The following is a 13510-nucleotide window of genomic DNA, read 5'->3' on the forward strand; positions in this document are numbered from 1 at the left end:
TTCAGGAGCCCTTTTGTTGTGGTGAAGTCTCCTATAATTCTTGTTCCCATTTTAATGGACACTTTATTTTCTTTATACTGAGCTTTTGTAGCTTCTATGAGTTCCGTCTGTATTTCTAATTTGTACATTGGCTCCCATAGTTCTTGGAACAGAGTCATACGCCTTTCTCAGGTCCACAAATGCCAAATTTATATCTCTAATTTTTGCTTTTTTCTTTTCCAACAGTTGTTCCAGTGTGTATATGTGGTCTATGCATATGATCTTTCTGCCGTGAAGCCTGCCTGATCCTCCCCGATTTTGCCTTTTATCGCTTGCTCTATCTTTTCTCGCAGTATCTTCCCATATAATCTTCCTATTGATGATATTACGCTCATTCCTCTGTGGTTTTCGCATCGTTTTCTATCTCCTTTCTTCTATATAGATGTCATATATGCTTTTTATTACTTTGGGAGCTGTTCTCCATTTATGGCTTTCTGAAATATCCATTGCATCATCCGGTGTAATTTTTTTGATCCGTATTTTATAAGCTCAGGTGAGATGTCTCCAGGTCCCGGTGCTTTCTTATTTTTGATTGCTTTTATGGTCGTTCTCATTTCTCTATCTGTTATTTATATTTCTTGTTGTTCTGCTTCGTCTTTGCCTGTTTTTTTCCAATGAATTGTGGTCTTTGTTCTGTTAACAGTTCCTTGTAATAGTCCTTCCATTCTTTGTCCTGTATATTTCCCAATTTAATTTTTTCTTTTAAGTTTTGTTTCAATCCTCTCAGTACTTTCCATGACTCCGAAGTTCTTGTACCTCCTATGTATGTTTTAATATTTAAGCAGGTTCTTTCCCATTCTTAATTCTTTTGTTGTGTTATTTGTTTTTTCACTTCTCTATATCTAAATTCTATTAATTTTTGGTCTAGACGTTGTTGGTATAGTTCTCTTACCGATTGCTCCAGTTAATTATCCAAGGAAAGATTCAGGGTAAACGAATCGTGGGGAGACGACGTATATCTTGGCTGCGCAATTTAAGAGACTGGTTTCAGTGCACATCTAACCAATTATTTAGAGCAACAGCTTCAAAAATACGAATAGCAATGGTGATAGCCAAACTCCGTAGCGGAGAGGGCACTTGAAGAAGAAGAAGAAGAAGAATAAAGTATTAAAAAATATAGCAAATGATACTTCTTACACTAAAAATAAAGACGTTCATAGAGATCTGGTTGTTAAAATGTTCAAACAGAAGGTAGGTGTGCAGAAAACCATAATCAGTGCTCATAATTGTATCAATATTTAGGCTATCCAGCTAGTAGATAAAAGAGGTTTAACAAAAAGGCGCAAGAATGTAAAAATAAAGCCCTTGACCTAGTATATGTTCCTATATAAGACTAGATTGTAATAATATACATCTTAGGTGTAGTTTACAAAAAAAAATTATAAGTTAAAAAATGTATGTAATAAGCTTAGACATAATCATTACAAAATATGATTTATTCAATTGTGCATACATTAAATGCATTTTTATGCTTTTTAACATGTTGATATCATATTAAAAATGTTTTTGACCTATTGCAAATTTTAAATATTGCGAGTATCTACCCTACAGACTATTTCTATCATGTGTATTTTGGGTGAGATGACAAAAATGTGCTAGGAAGACTATAATATATAGAAAATGATTTAGAATATCATTGAGGAATATGCATCATTGCACCTCCTAGTTCGTATTTGTATTAAAGAACAGCATTCCTCAAAGGATTGACCATTGTGCATTTTATAAATATTTTCAACACACTCTACTGTGATAAAGCCGTACTGATGTTAAAATTTCAAAAACCATTAATGTACGTTTATACTAATTTCTCCTTTATATTTAAGAGTTTTTGACAAATCTGTGTCCGTCTGCAACTAATATTGGAAGCACCTAAGTGTTGTAGCTTTGTCGATATCAAATAAGTTGTTGAACAATCCTTTGCAAGTTTACCATTCTTTCACGAACCCCCTTGTAATTATACCCCCTTTATTTACCCCTACTATGTTAGATGTTACTCTCAGTGTGCCATAGTGAGAGCGGTAAAGATCACACTGGCTATAACGATGAAGCATATGAAGAACGGTTGGGTTCCCAATGTTTGGGCAGAATTACAGCCATCTTCGTTACAACAGTAGGTCATGGAGTGCCAGTTTTCTGAAACAAAAAAATACAATGTATATATCAATATGATCAACATAATTGTAATTATAAGTCATATAGCACTACAGTATTTATATTATTCATTAAATTAAACAGAAAGTAACATATCTTCCTAATAAGTGAGAAAAATTAAAGATATATTGTAGTAATATAAACGTAACATTTTTTTATTATCCTCGAATAATGGTTTTATTCAACTATATAAAGAATGTGGTCACGATATTATAATGACACTACAGCAGTCCATAAAAGAAATATGGACGCAGAAATCCCTCTCACCATTCATTAGCAGCATATATAAGTTAAACGAATACGACATAACCAAGCCTTTTTGGATTCATAAAAACTCTCCTCCTATTTGTGATGGATTAAGAAACGTGACCTTAAAACCACAAAGAGAGGTAGGGACCGACTACTTTGATCACTTTGTTTCCTGTGATGTGAATATACCCCTTTATTCGGAGTAAGCATCATTTAATAGTATAGTCATAAATCAAATTTTGGAGGAACATCCAAACTACGTCACTATATACACTGATCGATAAAAAAAAACCGATGGTACAGGTTGCACTTTCGTAATACCTAAACGTATACAGAAAAATATAAGTTAAACAAAAACACATCTATTTTCACAGCTGAGGCAATAGCAATTCTAAAAGTACTAGAATATGTTCACCAGAAAGAGGATCAGAATGCTATAATCTTTTCCGATTCACTTTCCGTTCTTAAAAGTTTAAAATCAAACTCAAACACAACCAATGACATTATTTTTAGCATCCAAGCAATACTTAAACATTTCTTCTTCTTAACATGCCATACACCAAAGAGCGTAGGCGACTATCTCATTACTATAATTCTGTTCTTGGCGGCGTGACACAGCTCGCCTGTATTGTGTATTCCTGTCCATTCTTTAATATTCCTTTAACCAGGATAATTGTTTGCGGCCGGCTCCTCTCCTACCTTCGATCTTCCCTTGTAGGATTAACTGTGGTATTTCATATTTTGCTCCTCTCAATATGTGCCCAAGGTAACCAATCTTGCGTTTTTTAATTAATTTAAAGAGTTCTCTTTCCACGCCGGCTCTCTTAAGGACGTCATCGTTTCGAACTCTATCCATCCAAGGTATGCGCATCATTCTTCTTAATGACCACATTTCAAATGCTTCAAGTTTGTTGATAGATGTTTTTTTCAAAGTCCACGTTTCCATGCCATAAAGCAAGATGGACCATATGTAGCACTTGACCATTCTGTAGCGTACTTCGAAATTTAGGTTTTGATTACATAGGAGCGGTCTGAATTTCACAAAAGCTTGTCTTGCCATTTGTATTCGGGTTTTTATCTCTTGTTGTGGATTCGATTGGTCATTGATTATGGTGCCAAGGTATTTAAAACTTTTCACGCGTTTTATGCGATCGTCACCTATGCATATTATCGGGTTTTCTGGAGGGTTTTTGCTAATGACCATATATTTCGTTTTCAAAATGTTGATTTTGAGGCCATATTTTTTACCTATGCTATTCACCCTATCAAGTAATAACTGCCGATCTTCCAATTTATCAGTTATAATCACTGTGTCGTCCGCATAGCGTATGTTGCTAATTGGTATGCCGTTTACCTTAATGCCTAATTCCGTGTCTTCTAATGCTTCCGCAAATATATTTTCAACATATAAATTAAAAAGCATCGGAGAGAGTATGCAGCCTTGGCGGACACCTTTTCGGATTTCAAATTCATCCGTATATTGGTCTTGATCAATCCTCACCTTTGCCATTTGGTTCCAGTATAGATTCTGAATAATTCTGATCTCCTTCTGGTCAATGTTGGCCCTATGTAGTAGTTCCATCATGATAACATGTTTAACATTGTCAAATGCCTTCTCGTAGTCGATGAAGGTGAGGTAGACATCTTTTCGTTGATCTAAACAGTTTTGTATTAAAGTGTTCAAACATAAAATTGCCTCTCTTGTTCCTAGTCCTCCTTTAAAACCGAATTGTATTGACCCGCTAAGTTCTTCTAGTATCTTGTACATTCTTGAGTGTAATATCCTAAGGAAGAGTTTAAACTTAAACATTTACAAGATCAAAATAAATATATAAAATTCTTCTGGATCAATGCACACGCAGGAATAACTAACAACGAAATTACAGATCAAATTGCCAAAGAAAGTAGAGTAATGGGGGAACAGATAAATTACGAATTAACCACAAATGAACAAATAATCATAGCAAAACCGAGAATGATGAAGAAATGGTCCTATTTATGGCAAGAGTACAGCTTTACAAATCCAACACGTTACACCAGACTTGAAACCAAATTAAGGAGAAAACCTTGGTACAATGAGTACGATTATAGTCGAAAAAGTATCGATCACTTAAGAGTGATCTTTGTGAAGCCTGTAATAAAATTGGTGACCTGGACCACTTCTTTTTTGATTGTTTAAAAAATAGAGCTCAATCTAATGAGCTTTTCAGAAAACTTTTAAAATTAAATATTGAAAGCCCATATAATATACTGCATCTTCTTGCTTTAGACAGAAAAGGAATTTACGATTGTTTGCTGTCTTTCGTCAGAACAACGAATATACAAATATAACCACCTTTGTTGATACCTGATGTCTTTCCTTAATGTATGTATAGCTATATGTCCGAGGCCTACCTTTTATCGTTTATAAAAATGCCCTGATTGGTCCCTGGGCGAGAAGACTGTAATCCCTGTGTAATCCTTGTATTGTTATCTGTTTTTATTAATTTGTGTCTGGCTGTGTGGGTATTTACCATAAAGCCAATAACAAAAAATAAATCCCTCTCCAGTGATTGGAATATTGAAATACTTTGCACCATACACAAAAAAGGGATATCTTTGAATGCTCTACATCTTTGAATGTACTACAGAGAAATTTAGGCTTTTACACTCAGAGTATAAAATATAGACGCATCTCTTCACTTTGTTCTGGATACAAAATACTCACAAACATCATCAATCGAAGACTTCAACCTCTCACGGAAAAAATCATCGGGAAATATCAAGCAGCATTACGATAACGCAAGGACTGAAACAAGGCGACGGACTGGCTCCAACGCTCTTTAATCTTGTTCTTGAATATGCAATTAGACGGTAACGTAATGAGCAGAACAGTGAATGCAGCGGAAGAAACCTACGTTAAGTTGAAACAGAGTGCACAAGCAGTAGGACTAGCAACAAATACAAATAAAACAAAACTACTCATACAAACCAGATCAAATAGACCGGCGCAACAACACTTTATTGACGATATAGAACATGTGAATAGATTCACATACCTAGGAATGGATCTGTTCGTAAGCAATGAAGAAGAATCGGAAATAAATAGAAGGCTTATGCTGGCAAATAAAGCCTATTTCGCGGGCCACATATTCAAATCGGGAGACGTACACCGGAAAACAAAACTCCGGGTCTATAAAACAATAATCAGGCCCATAGTAAGTTATGGTTGTGAAACATGGGTGGTGACATAGAAATCTGCCAATGCATTAGATGTGTTTGAAAGAAAACTATTACGTAGGATACTGGGCCCAATAAGTAAAACAACAACTAGCGAATTAAGTATAATAGAGAAATATACGAGCAATATAGCGAACCAACTCTAGCACAATACACTAAACTGCAGAGATTACAGTGAGCAGGGCACGTGGTCCGCATGCATGAGAATAGAATACCCAGAAAATTACTAAATGCAAGAATGCAGGGAAAAAGACCTGTTGGAAGACCTAAAAAGAGATGGGAAGACGAAGCCGATGAGGATGTCAGGAACGGCCTGGGAACGCGTTCATGGAAAAGAACAGAGGTAAATCGAAATGATTGGAGAAGCCTGTTGAAGGAGGCCAAGGCCCGATTTGGGCTGTAGTGCCATTGGATGGATGGATGGATGGATAAAATTTTCCACGGTACTATGCCGCCATATGACACCATATGCAGAACGAATAGTAGGAAAACAGTAGATTGCAATCCTGAGACAAATAAAAAAAAAACTAAGATACGCCATTTACACTCATCATAGTCATCACATATCCATAGACTACAAAGCAGCAATCGATTTTGTAAATAGAAGAGAAATGTTCAAAGCAATGGAAGAGCTAGGTACCCTAAATTAGTTGATAAATTTAACAAAACTAACTCTTGAAACAGTTAAATGTAAATACGAATATAGAAGGAACTATCTGAATCTTTTAAAACAAATAACGTGAAGAGAAGAAGAGGAAAATCCAGAACAAGGTTCCTTGATAACATCAATGAAAACATGAGAAATATGGGAATACGTGCTTGACGTAGGAAAGAAATTTCTTAAGATTTAATGATTAGCATAATGTTGGGAACACCTTGTACGGAGTTTATCTATAAAAAATTACTTACTACCAAAATATCTAAACAGTAATTTTTAGAGTTTTATATGTTTCTTTAAAGTTTATATAAAAGTAAAAACTTGTTTAAATTGCTTAATGCCCAAAAAGAATTAAACATTTAGAAAATTTCATTTCACTCAGCTAATTTTTGAGATCCAAACGTTTTAAACATTCAACATAAACCGCGTTGGTTTTACATTAGTGGAATTTTAATTTAATTAGTGTTGAATGAAAAGTCTAACAAACAAAGAAAATGAATTTTATGAAGCATTTTTATAGTTAATTGGGTAGTGCATTAAGTTTTAAAAGTTTATGAGCTAAATTATTCCAATGAAGATTGGAGTTGCAGTTTAAAAAAATTGAAGTTACAATTAAGGTCAAGGAGAAAGAAGTCAATTTAACTTATGCCGATTTTTATCTACAATTTGTACCTTAAACAAACGTGCAGGATTGTTAATTTTATACGAATAACCATAAAAAGCGAACTTTTAAGTACAAAAAAAAATAACAAAAAATATTATTTTACTCCTGTAAAATTGTGAAGTGTCATGTAACAGTGCATTTGAAGACTATGGTCTTAAATATACATGATATTCTTATACATGAACACATGTATTGTGAGTATAGTTTCAGTAAATAAAGTGCATTTATATTATTTTCAAAATAAAATAAATACTTTGGACAAACTTTGCCAAACATAACAGGAGAAAATTTTGTACAAATTGGACATTTTTCAAATCTATTAAAAGTATATTTGAATTAGCTTTTTTTGTAGTAAACTTAACACGATAAAAAATAATTTGTCATTATTGGGATCCTTATAATCGCCAAACCAGGTAAACCTCCTAATGTAGTGACATCCTATCGACCAATATCACTCCTTCAGGTGATGTCAAAACTATTTAAAAAACTTCTATCGAAAAGATTAAAACAAATAATAGAACGAAAAAATCTTATACCAAATCATCAATTTGGTTTCAGAAATAAACATTCTACTATAGATCAAGTTCACAGAATAACGAATATAATAGAGAAACATTGGAAGAAAAGAAAGTCTGTTATACAATCTTCTTGGACGTAGAACAGGCGTTTGATAAAGTCTGGCATGAAGGTTTAAACTATAAACATAGAAACCTTAGAATCATACATCGCGAAATGATATTTCGGAGTAAAACAAAAAAAAGTGTACATCGATTTAAGGGAGATCAAAGCTGGCGTGCCACAAGGGAGTATATTAGGTCCGGTCCTATACCTATTGTATACATGTGATATTCTAGAGCTAGAACAAAACACTATTGCCACCTTCGCGGTTGCTCAGCCATACTAGCGATAGAAGATAGTGAAGAGGCGACTGATAAGTTGCAATTATCAGTAAATGCAATACATACCTGGACCAGAAAATGGCAAATAAAATTAAATGAGACTAAATCTGCACACAATAACTTTACAGATAAAAAAATATAAAATTTCCCAGTTAGAATAAATGATACCCAAGTTTCTTATGCCACATCAGCCAAATACTAGGGCATCACCATAGACGCGAGGCTGCGCTGGAAAGTCCATGTCAAAAAGAAAAGAGGGGAGCTTTATATTAGATATAAGAAATTGTATTGGCTGATTGGAAAAATTCAACAATATCGATTCATATTAATTTATCCATTTACAGGCAAGTACTGAGGCCAGTATGGGTACATGGGGGCCAACTCTGGGGCTGTACTAAAGCTAGTAATCTATATATTATCCAGATATTTCAAAACAAAGTACCGAGGAACATTGTTGATGCTCCTTGGTATATCCGTAACAGCAACCTCCACAAGGACCTGGGCATGGAAACTGTGGCCGAAGTAATCAAGAGAGCAGCAGCAAGTCCTTAAGCTGGAGATACACATACCTGTTACTAGCACAATGCCATACCAGTATCTAGCAAGCACCAGCTACTGTCCCCAAACTGTACACACAGTAACTGGAATGCTAGTTTCTGGAATGCCAGCTAATCTCAAAGAATTTGATTTTTCTTGCTAGTACCATGATTTGAGATGCAAGGCACATGCGTCGGGAGTGTCACTGGTATGTGTGAACGCTCGCTACCGGTAAGGGCAGGCCAGTAGTTCTCTGCTAGAATTGTCAGTTTTTTTTTCTTCGGATTCATTATTAAATTTCTAACAATATCCGTGGTCATTAGCAATATTTGCTTGCTTATCTCCTTTTTTTTGTTGGAAACTCAAACACTTTTAATTACAAAATAACTACTTTAGTTCAGATGGAAACCACTCGATTGTTTAATAGCACTGGCATGTGTAAAAATCTACCCTGCTTTGTCGTCTTACTACTGGCATGCCAATTACTAGCAAATATGTTTTGTGCTTGCCAGTTACTGGCCTATGCCAGCAACTGGCATGCCAGCTACTTTTCCAATTTACTGGCATGTGTATACCAGGCTTAAGATTTAATTATTTGCTGTTTATTAAGTTAGGTCAGAAAATAAATGATAATTGGTCATTTGTGACCAGATAGCAGTATACAAACACCGTACAGGTGGTACACAAAAAATTCAATAAAAAATATTTAAATACTTGACAACACTACAAAGTTTTTTAGCGTTAGAAAGTTGATCTCTTTCGCTTGACGGTTAGATAAAAAATGCATTATTTAATAATATAAAATTTGGATAACGCGCAATAAGCTATTTCATTCATATATAAATTAATAGTCGTTTTAAGTAAGGAAAATAAAAAATCTGTGTTCTGTCATGATAATCAGTTTGTTAGATTCAGCTCATAATAAGAACTCATCATCATTAGAACTATCCTCCATACGCCCCTATCTCAAGCCATTCTTCCCGACCCATCCTTTAAAACTCCTAATTGTCTTTCAATCGAAATTTATTTTTAAATTTCGATATTTTCGCAGCTTTATATAGGATTTACTAACTTGTTATATAAAATCTCATACACCGTGCTCACAGACTAAAATATTTAAAAAGATAGTAATTTTGTAACAGCCGTCGGGTCTTTTTCGCAGCGAATATAGTCGTTATGTAAACAGAATTTTAAAGATTTTAATTTGGGACTTTAAACAACTTCGTTCCAAAATTAACTCGAAACGAATTTCGGGAGGATTAACCGTGCATACCTTCCCTAAATTATTAAGAGTTAATTTGTCTCATGGAGAGCTGAGGTTGAGTTTATATTTTTTTAGAGAAGATCCATATAAAGTTGGTAACTGCGCGTTTATTGCACCCCTTTTTGTAACGGTCTTTTTTATTATGATTAAAGGCGCCCACAATCAAGTCAAGTAGTAAAGGGAAGTTAATAGCTTGGCTATGGCCAATATTTTATGTTCAGTAAATTAAGTTGGTGGTAAACTAGAGTGTGTTATATCGCGAGTGAAACTTTAGAGATAAAATGTAAATAAATGAACTACTTTGAAAAGTTTTATGGATTGTAAAGGAATTATCAATAATTTAAAATTGTTTTATATTTTTTGTTATTCTTATATGCATATATAATATGCATTTGTAATTTGTAAGATTACAGGTCACTTCTAAAACATTTTAAAATAATTTAGTCCTTCAAATACATATCGTTAGTACATTCACATATAATTATTATTTATTTTTCGTGTAGCTACATCTCACAGCCTTAAGTTTTGTATATAAACAAAGAGGACAATGCATTGCAAGCATTAAATACATTAAAACAAAATGATTCTTCTTCTTCTCAGGTTCCTGTCCTTTCCGAACGTTGGTGATCAACCTGGCTATGATGACTTTTTTGGTTGCTATACGGGACACAGCTGAAGTGTTGAGGTCTTTCTATACCATGCTCTTAGGTTCGCTAGCCAAGATATTCTACTTCGTCCTGGAACCCCTTTTCCTTCAATTTTTGGCTTGCAAAATGCATTAGAGTAGCTCATATCTGTCTTGATATTTCTCATTACATGCCCCAAGTACTGCAGCTTATGGCCCTTCACGATGTTGACCAAATCCGCAGTTGTGTTTATTCTCCGTAGTATTTCTGCATTGGTGACTTCGTCTGTCCATGGTATCTTCAGGATCCTCCTGTATAACCACAGCTTAAAAGCCTGAAATTTTGATAGAGTTTCCACCTTCAACGTCCACGTTTCTACTCCGTGCATAAGCACTGAGTACACGTAACATTTAAGGAGCCTTATTTTTGTTTCTAGCTTCATGGCTCTTGAACACAAAGCTCCTAGTTAATAATGCACTTTTTGGCTTTTTGGCAATAGCTTCAGCAGTTCTCCAGGAATTTTATTAAGTCCCTGTGCCTTTTCATCCTTCATTTGTCTGACGGCTGCCGTAATTTCTTCTGGTAGGATTTCGTAACCTCAACTTTCTTCAATCGTGGGTTCTTGTATTGTTCTAAAGTCGTGGAAAGGTTTCTCCAAGTATTCTTTCTATACTTTGTTTTTATCTTTTTTGGTTTTGGCAAGATTGCCTTCATTATCCGTTAATTTTTCCACTGTCGCGGAACAACAAACTTATAGATATATTCAATTGATTCTTCTCCTTCAACGCAATCCTCCAAGATATATTTAACCGTTTGTCTTGCACCATCGCAATCGTACTTTGAGAGGGTATTTTTCCCCATTGGAAAGTAATTCGGAGAACCTGCCACAGTTTATTCTTCTTCTGTTCAGTATGGCCCTCTGCTTGCTTGTAATACCTAGCATATTTCGGGTAGCAGGCAGTGAATTCTTGGTCAGTCCGGCCAATAGTAAAGAAGAGTGGGAGTTGTTTTAGTGTATGTATCTTGCAGTTCCTTTTAGTTATAACTCTTGTCGCGTCCAGAGGATTGTTTGTTAAGCGAAGCCTACTATGTTCGCGGTGAGCATGTGAAGGGACTCTGTGACCTAGTGCTGGTAGTCAGTACGGTGGATTATGCCTGATATAATACGTGAAGCCTTGTATTGATTGACGTCTTTACGTTTGGTGTGCGGGCTATTGAGCCTGGTACTGTGCACCACACCGGTGCACAGTACTGCGCAACCGGATACACAATTCTCAGTGCTGTCGGTCTTAGTCAGTCACTGAGGAATTCTAACCGCATAACTTTTGCAGAATATTATTTCGTATTCTGAGTTTTGTAAGATATTCTTTAAGGTTTATTATGGCGGAGGAGTCTGTAAAGTGGATTTTTAATTGGTAGTTAACCTTGAAAAACATAGTGTAATTTGCCGGACAGCACTCTTCTTTAGTTGCGCCGTGGCTTAGCAAGTTTATCTAAGAGGCACAATATTTTAAATATTGATAAATTTATTGTACATTTTAAATAATAAAAATTGTAGTACACAAATGTTAACAATTGCAAAACAATTTATTTTATAAAACTGTTTAAAACAAAACGTGTTGTTATTTTTGACAAAATAAATACATTTGAATACCATCCTTCATAGAGTGTATTACAATGCAAAATCTACCAGTTTTCGAACAGATAGAAACGTCTTGAAGATATAGATCCAAAACACATAAAATTTATTTTCTAATCCTTTTCAGTAATTGCATGTGATTTAACTAATTTCCATTAGTGAAGTATTTGGCCCATTATCGTAATGAACGAAGTAGAGCTCACGGCAATTAAATTTGGGGCGTCGTCGTTTTATGTGACCAATAAACATTTGAATAAAACGCAGACGTTTCCCGTAATTTATTTAGCAGAGAATGTTTGAATTCTGCGATTGCAGTGGTTTGTTTAAACATTATGTTGTTGACTTTTTGGTTTTAGACAAGATAAGTTTATATAGTAATATTAGAAGTATGAGATAATTTGCTCTATACTCGATTTGGAAATACATGATAGTACATACAGAGGTTATGAAACTGTTTTCTTGTGGCATTTTATTGTGAAAATTAGAATTTAGCATATATATCTGGTAAATAAAGAGGTGCATTATTTCAAATAGTGATAAATCTATGAATTGGCTTGTTGTAGATTTTAAATAGATAAAAATTGTAGTACACAAATGTTAATAATTGCAAAACAATTTATTTTATAAAACTGTTTTAAACAAACGTGTTGTTATTTTTGACAATGTCTGTTTTCCTCTTTAATACATTTTCATTCAAATTTTTATCTTTACTATCGAGAAACTCTAAAACAGTTTCAAAAACCGCGTATTCAACGCATTGTTTCGGATTCGGTTTACCGCATCAATGATAAATTGGAGAGATTCATGCAATCTTAAATTCAAATTTTTATCAACTAAATAACATTAAATTTAATGTCCATTATAATAAGCTTCTTTACACATTTTATATCTTTGACTGCTACAAATCTTTTTAAGGTAACCCACTTATAATAACTTTTCCATGGATGTTTGGTTTTTCATATTGTTCTTTTTAGATGAACTGATGATGCTTCTTGATTAAGAAGCGAAACGTCTTCAATAAATAGATGAAGTAGCCACCTTCTTTGTCTTTTATTTCTCTACTTTGACCGAAAAACCCACCACTCTTCGACTTTTCCTTAGTTTATATATATATATATATATATATATATATATATATATATATATATATATATATATATATTTATACAATGAATAAATATATATCGAACAATAGCCGCTGGGTCCGACTAACTGTAAATGTTAAAATACTTACTTTCTAAGGATAAGGATTATAATAGACAAATTTTTCCCAGAAATATGTAAGAATGAATGTATGTTAATCTGTTAAGAGATTTCTGAAAACTAATTTACACACTTTTAAAGACTTACTGACATGAATCTAAAATATTAAAACAAAATCGAAAAACAAAATGAACTAAAGTATAAGGAGACGGAACACAATAAAAACTTTGAAAATCCTTATTAACAGTGGTAGTAAATCTCCCATTATTTTAACTTTACTATATGTCAAATTTTTGTTGTTTTGTACAATATGCTTTGACGCCTTTGACTAATATTTTTAAATAATACAAAACAACGCAGCA

At 34.0% G+C, this 13510-nt stretch overlaps 1 protein-coding gene across 1 annotated transcript in view; it reads right to left on the reverse strand.

Moving 5' to 3' along the window:
- Positions 1–1116: 1116 nt before the first annotated feature.
- Positions 1117–13510, reverse strand: part of LOC140433174 (uncharacterized) — a 458258-nt gene continuing 445864 nt past the window's right edge. The window contains exon 3 of the mRNA XM_072521217.1: positions 1117–2172. Coding sequence (XP_072377318.1) covers positions 2036–2172 — 137 coding nt within the window. The 3' untranslated portion in view covers positions 1117–2035. The remainder of the gene's footprint in view (positions 2173–13510) is intronic.

The sequence above is a fragment of the Diabrotica undecimpunctata genome, chromosome 2, assembly GCF_040954645.1.
Source record: "Diabrotica undecimpunctata isolate CICGRU chromosome 2, icDiaUnde3, whole genome shotgun sequence".
Taxonomy (NCBI): domain Eukaryota; kingdom Metazoa; phylum Arthropoda; class Insecta; order Coleoptera; family Chrysomelidae; genus Diabrotica; species Diabrotica undecimpunctata.